This window comes from Canis lupus, chromosome 6 (genome assembly GCF_003254725.2).
Source record: "Canis lupus dingo isolate Sandy chromosome 6, ASM325472v2, whole genome shotgun sequence".
Taxonomy (NCBI): Eukaryota; Metazoa; Chordata; class Mammalia; order Carnivora; family Canidae; genus Canis; species Canis lupus.
This window is the reverse complement of record NC_064248.1, coordinates 24,274,397-24,301,090: the sequence shown is the minus strand read 5'-3', so window position 1 is coordinate 24,301,090 and position 26,694 is coordinate 24,274,397. Positions and strand designations below refer to the sequence as shown.

At 42.6% G+C, this 26,694-nt stretch overlaps 2 protein-coding genes across 7 annotated transcripts in view; one reads left to right on the top strand and one right to left on the bottom strand.

Annotated features, from left to right (window-relative positions):
• LYRM1 (LYR motif containing 1) overlaps positions 1-2,674 on the top strand; it is a 32,005-nt gene extending 29,331 nt beyond the window's left edge. For 2 of the 4 annotated variants that reach the window (XM_049111349.1, XM_049111354.1), the window contains exon 4: positions 2,064-2,417. In XM_049111349.1, coding sequence (XP_048967306.1) covers positions 2,064-2,066 — 3 coding nt within the window. In that variant the 3' untranslated portion in view covers positions 2,067-2,417. Of the gene's footprint in view, positions 1-2,063 lie in introns of all 4 variants that reach the window. The other 2 variants (XM_049111355.1, XM_049111348.1) reach the window with 2 other exon arrangements.
• The window catches only part of DNAH3 (dynein axonemal heavy chain 3), a 171,473-nt gene that overhangs the window by 6,426 nt on the left and 138,353 nt on the right, over positions 1-26,694 (bottom strand). For 2 of the 3 annotated variants that reach the window (XM_025416293.3, XM_035718065.2), the window contains 7 exons: positions 25,138-25,336; positions 19,827-21,968; positions 12,764-12,989; positions 10,229-10,473; positions 9,069-9,185; positions 1,985-2,139; positions 1,050-1,217 (listed from right to left, as the gene is read on the bottom strand). In XM_025416293.3, the coding sequence (XP_025272078.1) occupies positions 1,050-1,217; positions 1,985-2,139; positions 9,069-9,185; positions 10,229-10,473; positions 12,764-12,989; positions 19,827-21,968; positions 25,138-25,336 (3,252 nt within the window). Of the gene's footprint in view, positions 1-1,049; positions 1,218-1,984; positions 2,140-4,819; positions 4,953-9,068; positions 9,186-10,228; positions 10,474-12,763; positions 12,990-19,826; positions 21,969-25,137; positions 25,337-26,694 lie in introns of those variants that run through there. The other variant, XM_049111320.1, reaches the window with a different exon arrangement.

Genomic DNA, 26,694 nt, shown 5'->3' with positions numbered 1-26,694 from the left:
AGAGGAACAAGGAGGAAGTAGGACCTGGGTGTGGCAGAGACAGAGAGCTCTGCTATCCTGTGGATCTGAGAGGCTTGGAACACACACTTCCTTCCCTCTTCCCTCTTCCCACTGAGACCAGGCAGGCTGCTTTATCTTCATACCTATTCTCACTTATAGCACTATGAGCCAAATCAAGAGAAATCTATAGCTGAGAGGGCTTAAACCTGGGGTAGCTCAGAAGGTGGGGAAGGGACAGGAAGAATAGGAAAGAAGAGGGTGTGGTGGCATCAGGAGATCATGGCCCTGGGTCTGGCTGTGCCTCTGAGTTGATGAATGCTTTGAAGCAGGTCTCTTCCTCTCACTGGGCTCATTTCACCCCCAGCTGTAGACTGAGGATGGTGGGATGGGTCTGTGCTTCATAAAGCATGGACTAACCATGAAAGGCACTCAAAATGATTCTAGGTGTTTCTAGGACATGGAGCAAATCGTGTTGAATCACATAGTGAGAAAGTCACTCTCTTTTCAAGTTTAAGCCACCTTTCCCTTCTCATTCTTCTCAAGGACAAAGTCTCAGATCAGTGCTAATTAAATGCTCTGTAACATTGGCTGATCTTCCCCTTTCCACAAGAGCCAGCAGGGCCTCAGCAACATCATCTGTGAAGAACCTAATAACCATTTAGCTTTCTTTTAGTGGCTGTTGTGACTTTATGGGAATGACATTGGGTTTCCGTTTATGGTAATAATTTGCAGTTTTTAAAAGAAATGTTTTTAAGCAAAAGAGATTTAGGTTTAAACATTATGTAAATGGAGTATAGATGATATATGGGTATAGCAACGAGTCATGAGGGGTATACAGGAGCTGCTGACAGTCTGGAAACACTGGTGTTCTTCTAGGTCTGTATTTAAGGACTCTCAGCAGGAAGACCTGAACACCCATACCCTCCCTCAGGGGTCTGCCAGACTTCTACTTTTCTGCCTTCCTGGTCATCAGCCACAATCCTGTGTGACTACCAGGTGGAAAACTTCCTGGAAAATGGAATTATGTCTCCTGCCCCAAGCCTGGTTACCTGAGGGGACTTGCCACTCCCTCCTGACTGCCTAGGGAGGGTCAACAGCACCCCTTGAAACAGCTGGTTGGTTTCCTGGTTATCCTTGGTGATGTCAGCATTCTCATGGAGGCCAAAGACTTCTGGGTGGGCTGTGATGGGTAGGTTCCTGAGATAGTCTATATAGGACTGGAAAGGAAATCTTCAGTTAAACAAAACCCAGAGATCACTCAGGGCTTGGCCGGACCTAACCCAAGAAAGAATCATACTGGATTGGTAACATGGGCCACGCCTGCTCACTGCCGCACACACCACTCCTCTCCCCTCGTCCACACCCCAAGCTCTTCCTCATATGGTTTTCTGGGGAGTGAGTATGAAGCTAGAGGTCTGAGTATCTCCTCTCCCACCCCTAGCCTCTCCCTGTTCCCCCCATAGTTCTGGCTTTGCACTCAGACACAACTGGGTTCAGATCATAGTTCTATTGCAAACAAATTGTGTGATTTGATCACCAGTTTCCCTATCTGTAAATGAGAAGATAAGTGAGGTTACAGAGGGGTAGGCCTTGGCATGTAATAGGTGCTCAATAAAAGAAAGCCCTTTTCAATCTCTTATAGGTTTCCTGTTTTCTTCTTCCTGGTCCCATTCTTCCGTCCAGTTTTTCTGTCCTTTCCCCTCCTGAACCTTTGTTTTCAAGTACCAATTTCCAGCCTGTTTACTAGTAAGGCCTCATCTTAGCCATCTTTCCTCTTAACTCTCCAAGATGAACTTCATATTTTGAGAAGGACTTATCCATCAAATACCCAGTTTTCATTAAACAGTAATGATGTCTCTCTTAGAGGCTTTTTGGAATATTGGAAATAGCTTATGGACCTAAATTAGGAAGCCCAAGGCTATCCCTGGGCCCTCCTTGCCTACACTTCAGCCCCTGGCCACATGGGGACTGCAGAGCCCCTCACCTGGTAGGAGCCATGAGGAGGGATGTAGTAAGTGTCTCCAGGAGCAATATAGTAATGATCTTGCTCAATTTCCTTACAGTAGACCGTGGACAGAAGGGACAGCAGGAGACGCCTGTCTTTGTCATCAGTCACTCTGCCTCCGTAATTACATTCCCCTGGAGATAACCAACAGGAAGAAGTTGAGCTCAAGAAAGGTCATAATGAACTTGGTTGCTACCTAAAACAGGATTCTTCCAGCTAAGGAACTCTGCTGAGATACAGAGTTGCTGAAACTAATGCTTACCTTGGGATGACACCAGGCCTTTTTGGTATTACGTTTGCTACAAAAATAGTACCTGTTCACCATTTAGGAAGCAGAAATAAACTGAAAGAAAAACTATACAATCACCAATAATTCCACCAGAGGTAACTATAAACATTTAGGCCTCTTCTACATGTATGTGTGCATGTGTGTATACATACATGAAAGCCATTACAGAGAGGTGGTTCAGGGCAAGCACTTTATCATGAGACAGTCCTGGATTCCAATTCCAACAGTTTCTCATCCATCAAGAAGTAGAGGTAATTTCAGTACCTATCTTACAAGGTTGGGGTTAATAAAGCTTATAAAACATTTCGCACAATGCTTAGCACATAGAAAGCATTCTGTTTATTATAGCTATTACAAATAAAAATATTTTAGAAAACTGACATTATCCCATACATTCTGCTTTGGGATACTCCACTCCCTTCATTAATATCATTCTCTGAAACTCAGGTTTTCTACACTCAGTTTTCTACAAAAAGAATTAGGTAATTCTCTGGAAGCTACATCAAATCCTTCTCACTAACCCCATGATGTATTTTCTAGCTGGTCCAGATTCCACAGTATGTGGGTGCCACCTGGTATTTCGTAGTTATGGACAACACACTAGTCTGCAAGGAGGAAACACATCTGTGTGTATAGTGTGTGTGAATGATGGGCTCATTTCCAATTCCAACCATTCCAGGAAGACGCAGGTCTACAGACAAGAAACAAGAAGTATGACCCAAGTTTGGGGCAAGAGGCCTCAGCTTCTCTTGGTTTTGGAAGGGTCTAAATGCCTAGAAGGATGATCTGGGTGGTTCATTAAGGGAGAAGTAAGGGTTTCAGGGGAAGCTTATACTTATTGAGTAATTTGAGCCCTGTCAGAAGCTGTTTTGCCTTAGGCCAGACCATCTACATTTCTGAGGCTCTCTCTGTAGACTTTTCCAGGTCTTTAGAACATTACAGCCTGTCCCATCTATAAATAAGTTTTTGATAGCACTATATTAAATATAAGAATTAAAATATAAAATTAAAGAAACAGTGGTTTTCCCTCACTGAAGTCAGTATGATAGAGCTAGATGGTACCCAAGAGAGAACACAAGTGAAGGTAAGTCTCAGGCACAGGGTGATGGTGCACTTCTTTGTCAGCAAATTTTCTTCCAGGAGGTACCCTTACAGGCTTTAGGTTTTATGTTTGTTTAGGAAGGTGCATTTCTTTATAGCTACTTATATGCCTATTCTAGTAGTAAGAGCATAAGTTCCTACAGGACCAAGATGTGCTCTTGTCTCTTCTAAGGTCTCTACTCTCCCTGCTAAAAGGCTGAGGGTATCAGATTAAGAATGTATTGACATCTAATTTGATAACCACGGTCCAAACGAGACCTAGCTCTCTGTTTTTGTTTTTTAAAGATTGTATTTATTTATTTATATAAGATAGAGAGAAAGAGTGAGAAAGACAGAGACAGAAAGAGAGCATGAATTTCTGGAAAACCACAAACTACCAAAACTGGAACAGGAAGAAACAGAAAACCTGAATAGGCCAATAACCAGGGAGGAAATTGAAGCAGTCATCAAAAACCTCCCAAGACACAAAAGTCCAGGGCCAGATGGCTTCCCAGGGGAATTCTATCAAACATTTAAAGAAGAACCCATACCTATTCTACTAAAGCTGTTCGGAAAGATAGAAAGAGATGGAGTACTTCCAAATTCGTTCTATGAGGCCAGCATCACCTTAATTCCAAAACCAAAGACCCCACCAGAAAGGAGAATTATAGACCAATATCCCTGATGAACATGGATGAACATGGCAAAAAATCTCAATAAGATACTAGCCAATAGGATCCAACAATACATTAAGAAGATTATTCACCATGAGCAAGTGGGATTTATCCCCAGGATGCAAGGCTAGTTCAACACTCATAAAGCAATCAATGTGATTGATCATATCAGCAAGAGAAAAAACAAGAACCATATGATCCTCTCAATAGATGCAGAGAAAGCATTTGACAAAATACAGCATCCATTCCTGATCAAAACTCTTGGGAGTGTAGGGATAGAAGGAACATTCCTCAGCATCTTAAAAGCCATCTAGGAAAAGCCCACAGCAAATCTCATTCTCAATGGGGAAACACTGGGAGCCTTTCCCCTAAGATCAGGAACAAGATAGGGATGTCCACTCTCACCACTGCTATTCAACATAGTACTGGAAGTCCTAGCCTCAGCAATCAGACAACAAAAAGAAATATAAGGCATTCAAATTGGCAAAGAAGAAGTCAAACTCTCCCTCTTCGCAGATGACATGATACTGTACATAGAAAACCCAAAAGACTCCACCCCAAGATCGCTAAGGATGGCTGCCTGTTGCGGGGGCGGGGTGGGGCAGAGTCTCAGGCACCCTGCTGCTCTGACAGCTTAACAGTTTTAAGTATCTCTAGGTACAAAAGTTCTTGGAGTTAGGAGTTCTTTGCTTTGGGAGACTTGGAGCCTGTGAATGGAAGGGAATGAGAAAGTAGTTCTCTACAAACCAGACTTTACTGTGCTATAGATACCCTAAGTTGATTCCATTCTATCAGATGAGGTTTTTGTAATCCTTAGCAATCCTGGAGTCCTGGGATTGAGTCCTGCGTTGGGCTCCTGGCATGGAGCCTGCTTCTCCCTCTGCGTGTATTTCTGCCTCTATGTCTACAATAAATAAATAAATAAATAAATAAATAAATAAATAAATAAATCTTAAAAAAAAAAAAAAAAACAGACACATAGATCAATGGAACAGAATAGAGAATCCAGAAGTGGACCCTGAACTTTATGGTCAACTAATATTCGACAAAGGAGGAAAGACTATCCGCTGGAAAAAAGACAGTTTCTTCAATAAATGGTGCTGGGAAAATTGGACAGCCACATGCAGAAGAATGAAGCTAGACCATTCTCTTACACCATACACAGAGATAAACTCAAAATGGATGAAAGATCTAAATGTGAGACAAGATTCCATCAAAATCCTAGAAGAGAACACAGGTAACACCCTTTTTGAACTTGGCCACAGCAACTTCTCACAAGATACATCCATGAAGGCAAGAGAAACAAAAGCAAAAATGAACTATTGGGACTTCATCAAGATAAGCTTCTGCACAGCAAAAGAAACAGTCAACAAAACTCAAAGACAACCTACAGAATGGGAGAAGACATTTGCAAATGACTATCAGATAAAGGGCTAGTATCCAAGATCTATAAAGAACTTATTAAACTCAACACCCAAGAAACAAACAATCCAATCATGAAATGGACAAAAGACATGAACAGAAATTTCACAGAGGAAGACACAGACATGGCCAACAAGCATATGAGAAAATGCTCCGCATCGCTGGCCATCAGGGAAATACAAATCCAAACCACAATGAGATACCACCTCACACCAGTGAGAATGGGGAAAATTAACAAGACAGGAAACAACAAAGGCTGGAGAGGATGTGGAGAAAGGGAAACCCTCTTGCACTGTTGGTGGGAATGTGAACTGGTGCAGCCACTCTGGAAAACTGTGTGGAGGTTCCTCAAAGAGTTAAAAATAGATCTGCCCTACGACCCAGCAATTGCACTGCTGGGGATTTACCCCAAAGATACAGATGCAGTGAAATGCCGGGACACCTGCACCCCAATGTTTATAGCAGCAATGTTCACAATAGCCAAACTGTGGAAGGAGCCTCAGTGTCCATCGAAAGATGAGTGGATAAAGAAGATGTGGTATATGTATACAATGGAATATTCCCTCAGCCATTAGAAACGACAAATACCCACCATTTACTTCAATGTGGATGGAACTGGAGGGTATTATGCTGAGTGAAATGAGTCAATCGGAGAAGGACAAACATTATATGGTCTCATTCATTTGGGGAATATAAAAAATAGTGAAAGGGAATAAAGGGGAAAGGAGAGAAAATGAGTGGGAAATATCAAAGAGGGAGACAGAACATGAGAGACTCCTAACTCTGGGAAATGAACAAGGAGAGGTGGAAAGGGAGGTGGGTGGGGGCTTGGGGTGACTGGTTGATGGGCACTGAGGGGGGCATTTGATGGGATGAGCACTGGGTGTTATGCTGTATGTTGGCAAATTGAACTCCAATAAAAAGAAATTAAAAAAAGAAAAAGAAAGAGAGCATGAGCAGGGATCATGACCTGAGCCAAAGGCAGATGCTTAACCAACTGAGCCACCCAGGTGCCCCGAGATCTGTCTCTTTGATTAGTGTCAATACAGAGTTCTGATGATCATTTATATCTGGTTTTTCTTGCCTTCCATGCATATAGACAGGCTACACTTCTCTAGGTCCCTTGTAGGGGGCAGGGTGTGAGAGGCAAGTTCTTGTGCATTTAATTCCTGGCATGAGTCCTTCAGTGCTATCCCTGTGGCAGTGACCACACAAGTATGTCCTGAGACGTGGCATCAAAAGTTGATGGAGCTTTTGCCAGCTCTGCCCCTGATAGATAATTATATCCACTGAATTTATGTTGTGTGTGTCACTTGGGGTTTTGGTTTAGGGAACAGTGTGCCGCGTTAAGGTCTGTGTGACCTTTTACAACTGAACTTAATCACTCTAAATCAAGATTTCTCAATCTTAGCACTATTAACATGTTGAACTGGATAGTTCTGTGTGGTGGGGGGCTGTCCTATGCATTGTAAGACAATGACGCATGTTTAGCAGCATCCCTGACCTCTACCCAGTACCACCTCTATTTAGTTGTGATAGCCAAAAATGTCTCCAGACATTGTCAAATGTCCCCTGGAGGGCAAAACTACCTTTGGTTGAGAACCACTGCTCTCAAGTCTGAATCTCATCAGCTATAAAATGGGGTCACTAACATGAAGCTCACAAGGTTGCTATGGAGACTGAATATGATGATTGTGTATATAGAGTGCCTGCTGCAGGATTGGGGAAAGGATCCAAACTCCTCAATGTATGGAGCTGAGGAAGGAGCTTATGTATAATCTTGAAAATGCCGGAGGTTTTCCTACTGAGATGCATTTTGACCTTTGGCCATGGTATTCCACTCACTTAGCCCATCTATATTTTATCTCTTATCTCTGGGGTTACATGATGTGTTCCTTGAGGGAAGCAACCATGTTTTATACATTTACATTCTTCCATATTATGTACTCATATATACTGGGTGACTAATAAAAGGTCACTGGCTTTAATACAAAATGGCAAGTGCTGTTTTCACCTTAGGGTACCTCTGCTGGGAATGCTCTCCTTCTTCCTTCCCCCTGCCTACCCTACTTTCTTCTTCTACTTGTAAGCTCCTATTCATCCCTCAAAACTCATTTTTTATGCCTTCAGGAAGTTTTCCATGATTGTCCCCTACCCCATCCCTGAAAATTTTTTTTTTTAAGTTCTTTTTTTTTTTTTTTTTTTTAAATTTTATTTATTTATGATAGGCACACAGTGAGAGAGAGAGGCAGAGACATAGGCAGAGGGAGAAGCAGGCTTCATGCACCAGGAGCCTGACGTGGGATTCGATCCTGGGTCTCCAGGATCGCGCCCTGGGCCAAAGGCAGGCGCTAAACCACTGCGCCACCCAGGGATCCCGCCATCCCTGAAATTTAATCATTGTGCTATCTTTCTACTTTATAAATATTTCTCTTGTTGAACTTACCACTGTATTGTCATTTATTTATTTGTCGTTTATTTTTTTTATTTATTGTCATTTATTCCTTTTTAAAATCATTTTTAAAAAAGATTTTACTGGGCCTCCTGGGTGGCTCAGTGGTTAAGTGTCTGCCTTTGGCTCAGGTCAAGATCCCAGGATCCTGGGATCAAGTCCTGTATCAGGCTCCCCATGGGGAACCTGCTTCTCCCTCTGCCTATATCTTTTTTTTTTAAGATTTTATTTTATTTTTTCATAAGAGACACAGAGAGAGAGAGGCAGAGGCAGAGGCAGAGGGAGAAGCAAGCTCCCTGTGGAGAGCCTGATGTGGGACTCGATCCCAGGGCTCTGGGATCACACCCTGAGCGGAAGGCCGATGCTCAACCACTAAGCCACCTAGGTGTCCCTACCTCTGCCTATGTCTTTGCCTCTCTATGTCTCTCATGAATTTAAAAAAAAAAAAAAAAAAAAAAAAAAAGATTTTACCTATTTACTTGAAAGAAACAGAGAGAGCCTGAGTGGAGGGAGGGGCAGAAGCAGAGGAAGAAGCAGACTTCCTATTGAGCAGGGAGCCTGAGCTTGATCCCAGGACCCCAATATGATGGCCCAAGCCCAAGCTGAAGGCAGATGCCTCAATGACTGAGCCACGCAGGTGCCCCTGTCATGTATTTCTTTATGTATATATTTTCCTTTTAGACTGTGAGCCACCAGTTGAAATTAGAAATTGTGTCTTAGTTTCTTTTTTTTTTTTTAGAGTCAGGTTTATTTTTATTTTTATTTTTTTAAATTTATTTATTTATTTATTTATTTATTTATTCATTCATTCATTCATTCATGAGAGACACAGAGAGAGAGAGAAAGAGAGAGGCAGAGACACATGCAGAGGGAGAAGCAGGCTCCATTCAGGAAACCCTATGTGGGACTCAATCCCAGGTCTCCAGGATCACGCCCTGGGCCAAAGGTGGCGCTAAACTGCTGAGCCACCCGGGCGATGTCTTAGTTTTTTACAATATCCGGCATGGTGACTGGCATAAAAGCTCAATGTTTGTTGAAAGAAAGAATGAGTGAGTAAACAAATGAATGGAGATGTGATCAGAAGAGTAGAAGGGTGGAGCATGATACTGGAGATTTATAACTAGAAAAGACTCCTCCCATAAATACCTGTCAGGTAAGTTAGAGCATCAAATGGCACCTCCTTGTAGTCATTCAGAAACATCTGGACCTGCTGCATACTAATCCTCAGGTCAGATTCGTTGAATTCATAAGGAATATTCCAACCTGCACAAAGCATAGAAGAATTAGAGGCTTACTGCCAAGAGCTCATAATTTCCACTCACAGACAGAGCTGTTCAGTTAAGCATCATTATGGATCAGGAGTCTCTTTCAGCTCCATGAATATCAAGCACCAGGCCAACTATTAGCCTTGACATTTACTGCCAATGTGGGAGCCATTCTGCCTGAGAAAACATCCATTGTAAAATCAATTTCCTTATGGATCTCTCCATTTGTTAAGGTAGATGTTAATGTCCTGGGATTTGTGGAATGAGAATTATTCACTCTGGCTGGAATACTGTGGTAATGCACAGAGTTCCAAAAATAACACTAAAGCATAGCTAGGGAGTAGTATCTATGATTTGGCAACAGAACTAAGTCAGCTTTGAGAATTCCCCTCATTGTGCTCATGGGAACATGGGATGGCCAGGCCTTGAAGAAACTACCACTTGTATTTTCAAGGTTATAAATAATAAATGCCCAGTAGGTCTGGGAAAGTGGCATAAATGTGTGAAATAACTGGGCATGGGGGAAGACAGCAGTGTACGGTGGGATCTGTGTTCAACAGAGATGTTTAATTTCCTCCTGAACATTTACATTTAAATAAAAAATATAACAAAATAATAAAATTCATGTTCTGGCACACAAAACACAACTGGCCAGTTGGTTGCAAGCCAAACGATTACATGGATTTTTAGATATCTGGCACGGGTGAGAGAATGTGGTGTGTGAAACGCAGATGCAGAGGCAGTGCCCCCTCCCCCTCCCCTGACTATCTCATCCCTGCACCCCTCAGTGGTCAGGTAGTCTGTGGAGCTAATGGGGGCTATGACATAGTGGTAGAAGGAAAGAGAATACTCAGAGAAAATCACCAAGAGGTCTGTTTGCCTCCTTGTGTAACCCAAAAGAAGAGCTGAAAATACATTGAGGTGGGTCATTTCAATGCTATTGATAATGTCAGAAGCAGCCCAACCTTACAAACCTGAACATACACCTACACCTGTCTGTGCTCTGTGCCCCAGCAGCCAAGGTACACTGTCATCTCTTACCTAGAGGTCCAAAGTTCCTCCTCTCTTGAACAATGGCATGGAAAAAACAAAGGCCAAACAACAGCTTTTGCCACATGACTGCCTTCGTACAGCTTTGGAAGAACACAGGGTCTGAGATGGGGTCATTGAGGAAGGAGCGCAAAAGGTTGGCCCTGAGCCCTTTGGGGGGCTCATTGGTCATTTTGATCCCATTTTGGAGGATGCTGACTGGAAATTTCTCTGATGGATAGCTGGTTAACCAGAGTCTGGAAGAACAACAGACCTAACTATTTAGAGCAATGTAATGTTATATTGAAAAACAATAACAAAAAATAATAGCCACCATTTATTAGGTACTACTAGATGCCAAACCCCATGCTAAGAATTTGACATACGTCCCTTCCTTCACTTTAATCCTCACAGCCACTGTATGTGAAAGGATTAGCTATCTGCTTGTACCAGTGAGGAAATGAAGGCATGCAGAGGTCAAGTGGGTTTTTCAGACACACCGCTTAGAAACTATTGACATGGGATGTGAACTCAGAGCTCCTTGACTCCAAAGGCCCTGTCTTAAATGCCACATCATATTCTATGATGCCCAGGTACTACAGCTGGCACCCCAGGAGTGGCCAGGGAGGGAGGGAAGAGGCCATAAACAGGTAGCCCGAGGTCTGACTTCAGGCTGCAGTTGGGTGATGTTTAGCTCATATCATGCAAGTCAACACGATGCCTATAACATAGTTTTGAAGTAGTTGCCAAGCTTTAAAAATCTAGGGCTTAAAAAAAAAACAACTAGATTCCCACTTTCCCTTTAAAATACTCAGAAAATCTGATCATAAGGGGCCCACATTGAGTACTTGGCACTAGGTAGTCACTGCTCTTCTCTAAAGGGCATGGGCTTCTAGTTCACCACCATCCCTGCATCTCTCCGCTGATGTCCAACAGCAAGGCTGACTGCCCATGATGATTGCTACCATATTGTGGGAACTGCAAGATATCTTGTGCCTGTCCTCTTTACTCTTGTATGTTATAATCCTGGCTCCTGCAGGCACCCGAGGTAATGACTTTTGGATTAGGACCATAGTATGGAAAACCTTAATGTCAGCACAAATAATTTTTTTGTTCATTGAGTGTGTCATTGATGATAATTAGTCAACTCACCATTTCAAACCAGATAGAATTCTTTTTTTTTTTTTTAAGATTTTATTTATTTATTCATGAAAGACACAGAGAAGCACAGATAAAGGCAGAGGGAGAAGAAAGCTCCCTGCAAGGAGCATGATGCAGGACTCAATCCCAGGACCCCAGGACCATGCCCCAAGCTAAAGGCAGATGCTCAACCACTGAGCCACCCAGGCGTCCCCCAAACCAGAGAGAATGCCTGAAACTAATGGATCCCCCTTAAACTCTTCTATGAATTTTATGAGTCTTACATGAATATAATAAACTATGGCCTAATCTGGCTTTGTCGATAAACACCAAACACTTTTCCTGTTTTCAGGGAGACTTGACTAAGATGAAAATAACCAGCAACCTTTGTGGCCTAGGACAGGAGTTGGCAAACTTTTCCTGTAAAAGAAAGAGATTTACTCTTTACAAAGAGTAAATGTTGTAGGCTCTGCAGGCCATATGGTCTCAGTCATGACTACTTAATGTGAAAGCAGTCAGTATATGAATAAGCATGTCTGCATTTCAATAAAACTATATGGACATTGAAATTTGAATTTCATTTAATTTTCATGTGTCACGAAATACTCTTGTTTTGATTTTTTCAACTATTAAAAAATATAAAAACTCTTCTTAGCTTATAAGCCATACACAAATAGGTAGCAGGCCACCTATTGGTCCACAGGCCATAGTTTGCTGACCCTTGGCCTGGAATAGGAGAGTATTTGAGTTGAAAAGGGGTTTGAGTCTATCTGGGTTATCTCGTCATCCTGTATATGCAAAAACTGAGGCCCAGTGTTGCTGGGCTTAAAGTTCACAAAAACAAGTAGCTATTTCCAATATTGATTAAAATTCCACAGGGCCCAAGAAATCTAGGATAGAGCAATATGGACAATGGTGCCTACATTGCAAGTAAGGCTTTTTTTCAAGACAATTTGTAAAAATCAGATTTGCTAACATTTAATCTACCTTTCTAGACATGTCTCATATTACATTTTCCAACAACGTCTCACAGCATATGCCCCATGGAATAACGTCTCAGTGTTTTCTTTATACATGTTTTTGCTGTTATAAATGCTGTCCCTTCTGCCTGAAATGTCCTTCCTGGCAAAATCCTATTCATCTTTCAAAACCCCAGGCAACTGTCAGGCCTCCCAGCATTCCCCAACTTTCTCTTCCCTTTTCTGTGCTCTTTGGTTCTTGTTCAATCAAGTATAGTAGGTACTGCATAGCGTCAACATCACTCATCTGTGCTCTGTCCTCTGCTAGACTGAGAACTTCTTTAATGCAGAACTGTATTTGTTTACCTTTACATTCCCAGCCACCAACATGACATCTGGAGCTCAAGGTTGGGGCCCAGAAACAGGCAGTGATGGGGTGGCCCCTCACCTGAAACTGATGTTGGTGCTTTCAGGAATAATCACCTCCTCACAGATCTTCTCCAGTGTGGGCATCCAGCTCGTGGCTAGGTGGCAGTTCTGTAACACTACCCAGGTCCCATCTGTGATGGCAGCATTGATCATTTTGGCAGCAATAGAGCCTTGGCCTTGGCCAAGGGAGATGGTCTGTGTTTTGGCACCTCCCATGCCAAGATCATCAGCAAACTTCAGCAGGCCTGAGATGGGGAAGAAAAGAGGCTTTTGAAAGAGGACAGGCCAACTAAGACTATATTAACGTAACAATACAGAAGGAAGGGTTACATTGAAATTCTGGACATGGAAAGAAACTCAGGCTTCTGTCAATTACAAAATAAGTATCTCTAAAAAAAAAAAAAAAAAAAAGTATCTCTATATGGAAGCTTTAGACTTCTGGTAAGAGGGTAAATGAAGCTACTATTGATTCCTCTTTTGTTTTGAATACATAGACATTCTTGATTTAAAAAAATTACACCAGTCAAAGAAAAAAAAAATCAGAGACTAAAAGAGAAATTCCCAGATACCAAAAATGAAGAAGGAACTCAAAACTAGAGAGGTGAGCACACAACCAAAGAACTAGAAACTGCGTTATTACAAATGTATTTTACTAAAAAAATAGACATTTGTATAGTGAAATTTCAAGTAAGTCTCTTTCATTTCTCTCTTCTTCAGAGGCAGCCGACGTTACTAGCTTTTTGTGAATTCTTTCAGAGATATTTTATGCATTTAAATAAATGCACATACTATTATACTTATGTGAATTATAGAAAACTGCATTTGCTTCTTTCATTTAGATCTTTTCCACATCGAAACAGTCATACCTCAGAGATATTGTGGGTTTGATTCCAAACCACTGCAATAAAGTGAATATTGCAATAAAGTGAACAAATGATTTTTTTGGCTTCCTAGTGCATATAAAAGTTATGTTTATGCTATGCTGTTATCCATTAAGGGTGCAATAGCATTTTGTCTAAAAACAATGTATTTACCTTAACTTTAAAATATTTTTTTGGCTAAAAAATGCTAACCATCAAGTGAGCTTTCAGTGAGTTGTAATCACTGATCACAGATCACTAGAACTAATATAGTAATAATGAAAAAATTTGATATGTTGCCAAATTTTACCCAAATGTGACCCAGAGACATGAGGTGAGCAAATATTGTTTGAAAAAAAATGGCACCAGGGACACTTGGGTGGCTCATTGGTTGAGCATCTGCCTTTGGCTCAGGGCCTGATCCCGGATTCCAAGGATCGAGTCCCGCATTGGGCTCCTTGCATGGAGCCTGCTTCTCCCTCTGTCTGGTTCTCTGATTCTCTTTCTCTCATGAATAAATAAATAAAATCTTAAAAAAAAAAAAAAAAAGAAGAGAAAAATGGCACCAATACTCTTTCTGCCACCTTGAAGCCTGTGGAGCCTGCTGGGAACAGGACTCCTAAGTTGACAAATATGTTTGGAAGGCTGTGGTCCAAGGCTATTTTTCTCTGGAACAAGAGGGAGCAGACAGCTCTTCTTAAAAGTGGAAGTGTTTACGCTCCACATGAAACTGAATTCTGTCTAGGGAAGAGATGTGCTTATGGGTATGAAGCAAAGAACAGCACAGTGACTCCTTGTGGCAAACGGAACAAAAACAGTAATGTGAGGAAAAGTAACTCTTGCTCATGGAAACAGTAGCATGGTTTGTACCAAATTCCCAAGAACTTACCCGCTAAGGCCATTGGCCATGGAATCATGTGATGCTATACCCCTCAAGGATTTAAACTTATTGAAAAGTTAAATAAAAATGCAGATCTGTTCTCTTAAAAAAAAAAAAAAAAAAAAAAGAAGGGCACCTGAGTGGTTCAGTTAATTAAGCATCTGCCTTCGGCTCAGGTCATGATCTCAGAGTCCTGGGATCAACTGCCCCATGTCTGGGATCCCTGCTCAGCAGGGACCCTGCTTCTCCCTCTCCCTCCTCACCTGCCCTCTCTCTCACTATCTCTCTCTCTCTCAAATAGATAAATAAAATCTTCAAAGAAGAAGGAAAGGAAGAAGGAAAAAAAGAAGGAAGGAAAGAAAGAGGAAGGAGGAGGAGAAAGGGAGGGAGGGAGGAGGGAGGAAGAAAGGAAAGAAGGAAGGAAGGAAGGAAGGAAGGAAGGAAGGAAGGAAGGAAGGAAGGAAGAACAAACGAGCAGTGATAGACTTGTTAAAACTTCGATTTGTAAAACAACTTTGTATCTGCAAAGTACAATAAAGTGGAGCATAATAAAATGAGGTATGCCTGTAGGTACAGAAAAGTCTTATTCTTTTTCATGGTTACACATGACAATGGTATTTCACCGTTGGAATACACCATGTTTCATTTAACCAGTCTAGATGTTGGCAGTTTGTGGAGATATAGCTTTTGTACTCATAAGAGATGGGGGGCTGGAATTGAGACTTCTGTATGGTTAGGATCCTCAAAGGGCTGCATGATCATATTAAGGTGGCCAGAAATCAGGCTACTGGTCAAGAAGCAATGCAGAAACTCGTCACTGGCCTGGAGCCTGGGTAGAAAAAGTAAACAACTCTTCACTGAGGAAACAAAACACTAAGTCTATGCCACATGCAAATGAGTAGTGTGAGTTTACAGTTCCCTGTGGGAGGGATTCCCAACCTGAGAAATTTCCCATGAAATTGATCCAGAATGGCAAAATCCCTGGGGCATCAGGATTTCCATATGCAAAGTTGTTCTGTTAGGGCTCTTTTAAAACCTAAGGTATTATGAGACTCCCACGAAATAACACAAGCTTTCTGATTATGAACTCAATAAAAAAATTACCAACTACATGAGGAAACATATCACTATAAGGGAGAGTGAGCATATAGAACAATCAGAAGAATTAATACCCCCAAGGATTACATAGGGTCTCGGTTATGGACCAAATTGTATCCCTCTCAAATCCATATGTTGAAGCCCTAATTCCCAGGACCTCAGAATGTGGCTGTATTTGGAGATGGGGGTCTTTAAAGGGATAATTAAGTTAAAATGAGGTCATTAGGTCAGGCCCTAATCTAATAGGACTGGTGACCTTATAAGACGAGGAGACTGGGACATAGACACACTCAACAGAGAGAAAACTATATAAAGACACAAAGCCAAGGGAAGAGGCCTTGGAAGAAACTAGCCGTGCTGACACCTTGATTTTGGATTTTTAGTCTGCAGAATTTAGAGAAAATAAATTTCTATTGTTTAAACCACTGAGTCTTTGGTATTTGTTATAGCCGCCCTAGTAGATTAATATAATCTCTGAAAAGAACCATGAAAGAAACACACAAGAAGGACCACAAAGCATATAATTCAGAATTATATGAAAAAAAAAATACATGGATTTGGAATAAAACAAATGAAACTTTTAGAAATGGAAAGCACTGTCATTGAAGATAAAAACTCAAATCACTGATGAAAAGAAGAGGGTAGATTCCTTTCCCAGGAAGAGAATTAGTGAGCAGTAAGGCCTGCAATCAATGACTCATTCGGTAGTACCCAGATTGTGGTTTCCAAATGCCATGGCCTCTGCTGAAAGAACTGGAGTTCCTTAGAGAAATGTCTGTACAAGATGAGCCTGGAATACGTGGTAATTCTATACAGCCAGGAAGCTATAAAAAACTACTGGGGTTATGTGAGAACCTTAGGCATGAAGGAACCCCCACAGGCCAAGGACTGAATGATGTGAGAATCAAAAGGAACGATAAATAATAAAACGCCACCATGTTTGAAACATCCACTATGTTAAAATCTATGTGCTCACAATGGCACAAAGAAAATCTTACTGCTTAAGTAACTTCATAGGTTACCAGGGCACCAAATCATCAATCCGAAAGCTGAGAAAATCAAGGGAATGAACCAAATGTCTATTCTGCTGGTCCTTTTTGAACTATATAATCAGAGTAAGCCAATGAGTTGACAAAGGAAAAGTTTTAGCTAATAAATGCGGGAGGAGTGATATAATTAAATTTCGTTTTGCTATCCCTAATGAAATAATGGATCTGAGGAATGATTTTGTTAAGGCCGTGAAAAAACCATCAGGTCAGTTGTTTCCAAAACATACTGGAATTACCCGAAAAGCTCATAAAACACAATGCCTGGGCCTCATTCACAAAGATTTTAATTTAATTGGTTGAGGTCATGGCCTGCAGGATTTTTTTTAAAAGATTTTATTTATTCATGAGAAACACAGAGAGAGGAGAGAGAGAGGCAGAGACACTGGCAGAGGGAGAAACAGGCTCCATGCAGGGAGCCAGACGTGGGACTTGATCCCAGGTCTCCAGGATCACGCCCTGAGCTGAAGGTGGCACTAAACTACTGAGCCACCTGGGCTAGCCTACAGGATTTTTCTTTAAGCCTTCGGAGGTGATTCCAATGTGCAGCCAAGATTAAGAACCATCATCATGGGACACCTGCGTGGCTCAGTGGTTGAGCATCTGCCTTCAGCTCAGGGCATGATCCCAGAGTCCTGGGATGGAGTCCCGCATTGGGTTCCTCTCAGGGAGCCTGCACCTCCCTCTGCCTATGTCTGTCTCTATGTGTCTCATGAATAAATAAAATCTTAAAAAAAAAAAAAAAGAACCATCATCTTATTAAGTGTGAGGCTAATGGGAAGCTTTACAAGGGAAGTGGAATGGGGAGGTGGATCAAGTTGACAATGCCTGAGTCTACTGATCAATCTCAATCAGAAAAGGAAAGATAATCAGAGAGTATAGGCTTCCTAGTGTGAGGCACTACAGGGGACACAGTACCCATGAAGTCTTCTGGGAAGTTATCCAAGCTGAATCTGATCAGGTCTCTAGAACAGAACAATAGGAATATGCAAGATAAGGCTTTGGATGTAACAAGCCTGCCCTCTGCCAGCACATCATCATTTTACAGACCATACTCTGACCTTTCCTCTATTTCTCTTCTTTACCATTCCTGACTTCCCTTAATTTTTCTTGTTTAAATCTGCCACATAAAGGACACAGGGGACAAAAATAAAGCTACTAGAAAGGAGCTATGGATTGATCTTTGACAATAACACTATGGTGTGGGAAAGTAGAAAGGGTACCAGTTCATTTCCTCTGATTTCCTCTGTGGGGCAGAGGTGCTGGCTTTCTATCTGGGTCAGGATAGGTATCAAACTCCTCAGCTTTCACAGGAGAATGACAGCTTTTGCCATTTGCCTTTCTGGTACTCTTTCTTCATTCAACAACAGAGAAAACTAAAGCTTTGAGATCCAACAGAACAGAAAACTAATCTATTCCTGTCAACATCTTATACCTGTTAAGAATGCAATGATTGGTTCCTGGAAAGGTACACAAACTGGTAATAATGGTTACTTTAGGAATGATTAGGAGGGAGATGTAGCTTTCACACTACATGATGGTGTTTCAGCCTCAGCACTACTGATGTTTTGGTCCAGATAATCCTTTGCCGTGGGGGACTGTCCTATGCAGGATAGATGGTTAGTAGCATCCTCAGCTTCAATCTACTAGATGCTAGTTGCACCCTCTAGTTGTGACCAAAAAAAAATTTTTTTTTGTCCCTTGAGGGGACAGAATGGCCCTAGTTTAGCCACAGTTCTATACTTTTCTGCATTGTTTTTTTTTTAAACAACTATACACAGTATTAATTATTCAAAAAATTTAATTTAAAAACAAAAAGAAAAGGGATTCCTGGATGGCTCAGTGGTTGAGCATATGCCTTTGGCTCAGGGCATGATCCAAGGGTTCTGGGATGGAGTCCCACATCAGGGTCCCTGCAGGAGTCCTGCTTCTACCTCTGCCTATATCCCTGCCTCTCTCTGTGTGTCTCTTACGAATAAATAAATAAAATCTTAAATTTTGGGCAGCCCCAGTGGCGCAGCAGTTTAGCACTGCCTGCAGCCTGGGGTGTGATCCTGGAGACCTGGGATCGAGTTCCACATCAGGCTTCCTGCATGGAGCCTGCTTCTCCCTCTGCCTGTGTCTCTGCCTCTCTCTCTCTCTCTCTCTCTCTCTCAGAATAAATAAATAAATCTTTTTAAAAAATCTTAATTTTTTAAAAATCAAAAGCCTAATTGAGAAAAGCAATAGAGGAAATTATTTAAGAGAATGATGATAAAGTAATAGCCAATAAGCTTAAAATTAGTCCTGGTCTAGCCCTCACAATTTTAGGAAAAATTTGAATGAGTTATCAAGATGTGAAAATGGGTTATTTCTGTATTTCTGATTTCTCTTGAAAGTCAGGTTATCTGGCCATCCTGAGCTCACATTATTAGACAACACAATGCTTGGGAGCTGCAAAAAGAAATCTTCAGTGGCTCCAGACCCACCTAAGCCTGTTAACTGTGTGGCTTTCAAAGCATCTGAATTTCAGATTCCTGCTATAAGAGACATATTGCTGTTATTCAACCATGAATTCTGACTCATTTATTTTCTTTCCTTCTTTTTTTTAAAGATTTTATTTTATTTTTTAAAAGATTTTATTTATTTACTCATGAGAGGCACACACAGAAAGAGGCAGAGACATAGGCAGAGGGAGAAGCAGGCTCCATGCAGGAGCCTGATGTGGGACTCAATCCCTGGACCCAGGATGATGCCCTGGGCAGAAGGCAAGAACTCAACTGCTGAGCCACCCAGGCGTCCCAAGATTTTATTTATTTATCTGAGAGAGAGAGAGAGAGAGAGAGAGAGAGAGAGAGAGGAAGGATGAGTGGGGGAGGGAGGCAGAAGGAGACTCACTGCTGAGGAGGGAGCCCCATGTGGGGCTCGTGATCATGGGATCATGACCTGAGCCAAAGGCAGATGCTGAACTGACTGAGCCACCCAGGTACCTCCATTTATGTTCTTTTTTTTTTTTTAAGATTTATTTATTCATTCAGAGAGAGCGAGAGAGAGGCAGAGACACAGGCAGAGGGAGAAGCAGGCTCCATGCAGGAAGCCCCATGTGGGACTCGATCCTGGGTCTCCAGGATCACACCCCGGGCTGCAGGCGGCGCTAAACCGCTGTGCCACCAGGGCTGCCCATCCATTTATGTTCTTTATACAGCATTCTGCCCTTACCTGCCATTGGGTCTGCACCCGGAGACAACACGAAAATCAATGGTACACAACAACTGGAATCATTGTAGGACCCCTGGAGATCAAATGTAGGGGCTTCGATGAAGACATCGCCCATGTGTTCAGCAATGAAATCACGAATGGCTGGAATAATTTTGTCAGGCCGCAAACATCGTAGGACCACCATCCTCTCCAATCCCTTAAGGAACTTCCAAGATCCAGGGAACTTCTCCTCATGGGGCCAGGTGGAGTCATAGATGAGCTTCCACTCTTCAGAATTTTGTTCTAAATGTTCCATCAAGCCTTTCAGTTTTGGCAGCGCAGAGGCACGCACCACTTCCGCCCATGCCTTCTCAGACAGCCATTCGGGAGCTGGGTTGGGGAAAGGGTTGTCCAGGGCGACACCACCAGTTAGGAGGAAATACCAAACCTCCTCATTAATTTGTTTTTTCTCTTTCATGATGCCGATAGTCAGGAGTAGGGAGAACAGTAACTTGTCTTTCTCAAACAGAGAGCGACAGACATTGTTGTAGATGCTGAGGGTAAAATGTTCAATGATGTACTCAATGCGAAGGTCTAGTTCTTCACTCTTACTGCTGTGTGCCAAGGAATGCACATAGAGGTTTATGAACCATGTCAGGGAATACTGATACATGGGCTCGATGTTGGCCAGGTCAGAGATGCAGAAGAAGATGGTGGCAGAGTGGACAGCCACTGGCTTGTAGCCCATTCGAGTCTCATCAATCTGTGTTTCTGTTACTGAAGCAATTTCCTGTTTCTCAGAGATCTCTTCAGACAGTATTTTGGAGGAAGATAAAACTTTGATGGCAGTCTCATCCTCGAGGATGTTGCCCTCAGACAGGGATAGGACCTCCAAGATCTTATCCTCAATTTCTTTTAGCTGCTTCTTGTTCCTGGCACTTTCCACAATCAACTCATTCTTCTTCTCTTCCAGTTCCGGCTTCTCCTTGGCGGCCACAATGCCAAGAAGTTGATCTTGGAGACCGAAGGGTGTGATCATGAAGTTGAGGAGGCAGACTTTCACGGCGACTTCAGGGAGGTAATGTGGGTTCCTCAAACGGGTTGTGATGTATAACTTAAAATCCCTGGAGTATTCGATGATGTTTTCACCCAGCCTCATGTACTCAACCCCCTGCTGCCTGAATGTGGACTTGAGCAAGATAGGCTCAATAAAGGCATCCAGCTCCTCTCCAACATTTTCTAGTAGGACAGGGGTACCAAATTGCAGGGCATTTTCCAGCGTCCTCACATAGTTGGCATCTGAGAATTTGATGATGGACAGCTTATTTGCTTTCTCCATGTTCTTGATCCACTTATTGGCCTGCCCCTGAGGGTCAATCATTAAGGCCCAGCGCCTGGAATTGGTCACAATGATGCCATTGTCAATGGAGAAGGAGTCAATGGGTAGCCCAGCAATCTGCCAGGCACGAATTTTTACAGGATCTCCTAATGTGTTGCTGAGACTGAAGTCACTGGAGCTGGGGATGACCTTGTCCTTACACTGGGCTAACCACTGCTTCTGGCACCTGGCCCGATAATCCACAGTAAAGGCCCCCAGGTAAGCCACGGTCCCTGAGGACAATAGTACATCCCCTGTCAGATTAGTATACCGGATCCCCAGCTGCCGGGCAGCTTCTGTCCATCTGTCCTTCTCTCCCCCAAGACCACTGATCAGCTTTTCTGCCCTGATCAGCTTTTGGGAACATATTTCAATGTTTTCCTCCAAGGTCTTTTTCTTGGTATTCATCTCTTCAAAGTCATCATTCAGAGCCTGGAGGCGGTCTTCCACCAGCTTCAGTTCTGCTCGCTTCTGGTTCAGTTTTTGCATTTGTATGTCTAGCTTCCCCTCAGCTTCCCTCAGCCGCTCCCGTTTGGGAGCCACCACTTTGGCCACGCGATCGTACACTTCCATGGCCCTCACCCACTTGCACAGACCCTCACAGGCAGATGACACATTTTTAATGACAGCTGGCTGGAAATCTGGGTGATCAATGAACCTTTCCCGGATCCGCTTCATGATCACTGGGGCGATGTTGTCTTTGTCATATGTTTTAAGACTCTCCAAGAATTTCAGATCTCCAAGAATCTTTCTTGAAACTCCCCAGTAATCTTCTATCATTTTACCTGTTTGGAACAAGAAATGGAGATTGGATTATTATTAAGACATTCTGGCTGGTTACCCATATTTGGGGAAAGATCCAAAGATCTGACAAGGATGTTTTGGACAGGAAAATACTCTGTATGATATCATAATGATGGATACATGTCATTATATATTTGTCCAAACCCATAGAATGTGCAGTACCAAGGGTGAACTCTAATATAAACTATGGACTCAGGGTGATAATGATAAGTCAACATAGTTCATCAATTTTAACGAACGTACCACTCTGGAACAATAACGGGGGATGCTATGCATATGTGTGGGTTAAGAGTATATGAGAAATCTCTGTACCCTTCTCTCAATTTTGATGTGACCTTAAAATTGTCCTAAAAATATAAAATTTAAATTAAATTAAAAAAAAAAATCTAAGCTTCTCAGAATGCCCCGGGAGGCCTACTGAACTCATCTACCTCATCTCTGCCTTGCTTCTTAGACTTCAGTCAGGAAGAACTTTCCTTCAACTCCTCAATGGTCTTAAGTGCTTTCCTGCTGTGAGCCTTTCACCTAGCCTGTAAATGGCATCTAGCTCCTGACCAGCCTTCAGCTCAATTTAAAAGTCACCTCCAGAGTGCCTGGGTGGCTGTTGAGACTCTGACTCTTGGTTTCAGCTCAGGTCATGATATCTGGGTTGTGAGATGGAGCCCCAAGTTGGGCTCCACACTCAGTGGGGAGTCTGCTTGAGATTTTCTCTCTTCTTCTCTCTCTGTCCCTCCCACTCTCTCTCTCTCTCTCTTTCTCTCTCAAATAAATAAATCTTTAAAGTTAAAATTAAAAAAATAAAAGTCACCTCCATTGAGAGGTTTCCCTAGGTTTCCATCACTAAGCTGGACCACTCTACCCTCTCCCAGCATTTTCTTTCTTTTCAGCTGCTAGAATGTCCATTTCCTCTCAGCATTCATGCAACCTGTTTATTCAACCGTTTTTGTTTCATTTTTATTAACTGCCTCTCCCTTAAAACTGTAAGCGCCTGCTGTGTTTACTACAATCTGGTATAGTGCCTAATACTCAGTTATCAATAAATACATATCAAATGAATGTTGTCCTTTGTTCCAGTAATAGAAAAGGAGAAGGAGCCATGAGTATGTGTTTTGAATATTCCTTTTCAAGTCTGGGAGGTGGGCTGGATGGTGTCTAATCAGCACTTGTGAGTGAGGCAGTCTCCAGAGAAAGAGCAAGAGTGGGGAAGTAGCATGTAGGCTTGTAACTATATGGAAAGCTGTCCTTGGCCTATCCAGAAACAAAGCAGGGCCCTTATTCTCCTCAGCATCCATCATACTGACTAATAATTGAATGAGCCTCAATTCCATCCTGGGGCTGCACCCTTTTTGTTCACATGCTAGAAATGAATTGGAAGCTCTTTTGGCTTACAGCACTGTAAACACTCGCCAACCTCAGGCTTGAGAAAAAAGTTATACTTGGAGATCATATTAAATACAATAGGTAAGATGTGTCCTGTTTGTAATGCAAGCACAGTAACCAAACAAATATTTCCCATGGAGGTTTTTGTCTGCATTCAGGAAAATGATTTGCTTCATTTAAATTCAAGGTACCCAAAATGAATTCAACTGCTCTTTTGTTCCATCTTAATGTTTTGGCTAAAATTCTGCAGGATAAATGAATACTAACTATACACAATTTGCTTCAATTTTAAAATAAGAAAGGTGAATGGTGGGTGCTATGCAGATCATCAGTGATCCAACAAGAAGATGAACTTTTGTGACCTTGGCCATGCTTTGCACATGTTAGCAGTTCTCCACCCTGGCTGCACCTTATATCACTTGGGAGCTTAAAAAAAATGCAGCTCAGGCTGTACCTAAGACCAATGGAGTAGGAGTCTCTAGAAATGGAGGCATGGGCTTTATTTAGCATTCTTTACACTCCCAGATGATTTTAGGGTGCAGCCAGGGTGGAGAAGTGGTGGGCTGGCTCATCCTTACTCAACCAACTTATTACATCTCAGTTGCTTCTGTAAGGGATTCTCTTATGAAGTCCACTTCCTACTTCTCCATTCTTGATCACCTCTGTATCTTCTTCATGTGGTTTTTGGCCTGATACCAAATGCTCATCAATGGAAAGCAGAAGCCAGAGGTTCCTGAATGAGGGATGGAGGATTTAGAGCATTTCAAAAGAAATGGAGGAATAGCAGGACAGGAGCATTGAAAAGGCAAGGAATATTATTGAGGCTGTTTTTTTTTTTTTTTTTTTTAAATGTTTGTTTATTTATGGTAGTCACAGAGAGAGAGAGAGAGAGAGGCAGAGACACAGGCAGAGGGAGAAGCAGGCTCCATGCACCGGGAGCCCGACGTGGGATTCGATCCCGGGTCTCCAGGATCGCGCCCTGGGCCAAAGGCAGGCGCCAAACCCCTGCGCCACCCAGGGATCCCGAGGCTGGTTTTTAAAGTCCTTGTTACTGCTATTAATAATACAGAGTCATACATCTCACTCGGATTTTAAGGAGAATGAATGCTCACCTATTAATGCTTCTAGGTTCAATGATAGGAGGAGCTTTCCTCCCTATTTTTAAGTATGATTCCTTGTCTTCCCTTCGCCTTGGCTTCTGCCTCTGCCTCCTTTGGCCCCTGTCTCTCTGCCTCTAACTTTCCATTGCCAGCTCCTCTGTTTCATCTCTCTGCCTCCCTCCCTCCTGACCTCTTGTTCAGGTCATTATCTCTGTGTGCTTGTGCATGCCTGTGTCCGTCCAGGTATCTGTCTCTTTCCATCTCTCTGCTGCTCTGTCTCATTCTGTCTTTCCTTCTCTGTTTATCTCTCAGTTTCTCCCCTCCTTCTCTCTCTCTGCTTATCTTTCTCCATCTCTTTCTGTTTCTCTCCCCTGCAACCATGCACTACTGTCGGCCCTATCATACCCATGACCTTCATTTTTTTAATGATTTGCAGGCAGGAGCCTTGAATAAGCTCAGGCTCATCTAGAGATGCCAGCCTTTCCCCAAATGATTAAGAGGAACGAGGATGGTGAAGGCACAGGAAAGAGCTGTGTGGATAAGCATGTATCTCCTGGAGCCCTTCTGATTTCCCTGAGACCCCAGACCCTGCCCATGGGCTTGCTCCTCCTGTCAGGGAAGAGCAGGCTGTGAAGACTGCTGAGTGGGGCGGGATGCTAAAGGGGCTTACCACTGCCACTGGGGTCTGGCTTCCTCTCTGGTTTCAGCCCTTTCATGACGCAGATGCTCTCCATGACCAGCTTGACAGGGCCTGGTGGGTTCTGCATGGACTTCACCAGTGAGATGTCTGCCGGGTTCAGGGTGTCCAGAGCAGCCAGTGCAGCCTCCAGTGCTGGCATGGCCTCTGCCAGGTCCCCCTCACATTCAGTCTGTGGGCAGCACAGGGGTAGAGGGATGAGTGCCTGGTACCTGGCATACTGGGCACTCACTTCATAGAGGAAGCTGGGAGAGGCTCTTTCTGCCCCTCCATGTCCTTCCAGGATGGCACCCCTTCCTGGAGTTCAGCACAGGAGGGTGGCTCTCACTGTTGAGTGGCAGCATGCGTGGACTTTCTGGGCTGTGGTTTTGATGCCTTAGACATTTAAGAATTCATCCAATTTATGATCTTAAGAAAAATATCAAGCTTTGGGTTTTAAACAAATTCCCAAGAGATATATGCAGTGGGTTAACTTCATACCCACTGATCAAGGATGGGTAGAGAAATAGAATAGAGGATGAGGCCCAGGGGTGGAGTGACAGCTGGGAAGGGGGTTAGGGCAAGTTTGGGGAAGAAATAAGGCATGAGGAGTGGGATTAGGTCAGAGATGTGGTGAGGGTTGGGATGTATTGTAGCTCAGAGATGAGGCAGGGGTAGAGTCAGGGATAAAGTGAAGCTTGGAGACAGGGTGGAGTTTAAGGCAAGAGTTTAAGGATGAGGATGGGAACAGAGATTACGGCTGGGTAGAGAGCTCTGGAAATAGGAGATGGTGCATGTTTTGTCTACTGTTGCTTCATTTGAGGACAAAGTTAATACAATGGAATATTACTAGCCATAAAAAGGAATGAAGTATTGATTTATGTGACAACATGGAAAACCTGCTAAGGGAAAAAAGCCAGACACAAAAAATGCCACCTGTTAAATGATTCTGTTTACATGAAATGTGCAGAAAAGGAAAATCCATAGGAGCAGAAAGTGAGGTAGTGGTTGCCAAGGGCTGGGGAGACAGAGCAATGAGTGACTACTAACAGATCTAGGTTTTTTTGTGGGGTGACAAAAATCATCTAGAATTAGTGGTGATAGGTGGATACCTCTGCAACTGTACTAATACTAAACACCTCTGAAATACAACTTAAAAAGGTGAATATTAATGGCATGTGGGTTATATCTTAATATTTGTTTATTTATTGAAGATTTATTTATTTATTTTAGAGAGAGAAAGCGTGCACGCATGTAGGAGGGGCAGAGCGAGAGGGCAAGAGAATCTCCAGCAGACTCCCCACTCCCCATGGCTTGATCCCATGACCCTAAGATCATGACCTGAGCCAAAGTCAAGAATTAGATGCTTAACCAATTGAGCCAGCTAGGCACCCTTCAATTTTTTTTTTTTAAAGAAAGCTTAACATTATAAGATTTTAGAACTGAAAGGGACCTTATAGATTATTTAGTAGCCAAATTATCAAATAAAAAAACAAAATAAAACTAACAAAAAGCCAATGTTTCAGGAGGCAGAATGAGTTAGCTCAGGTC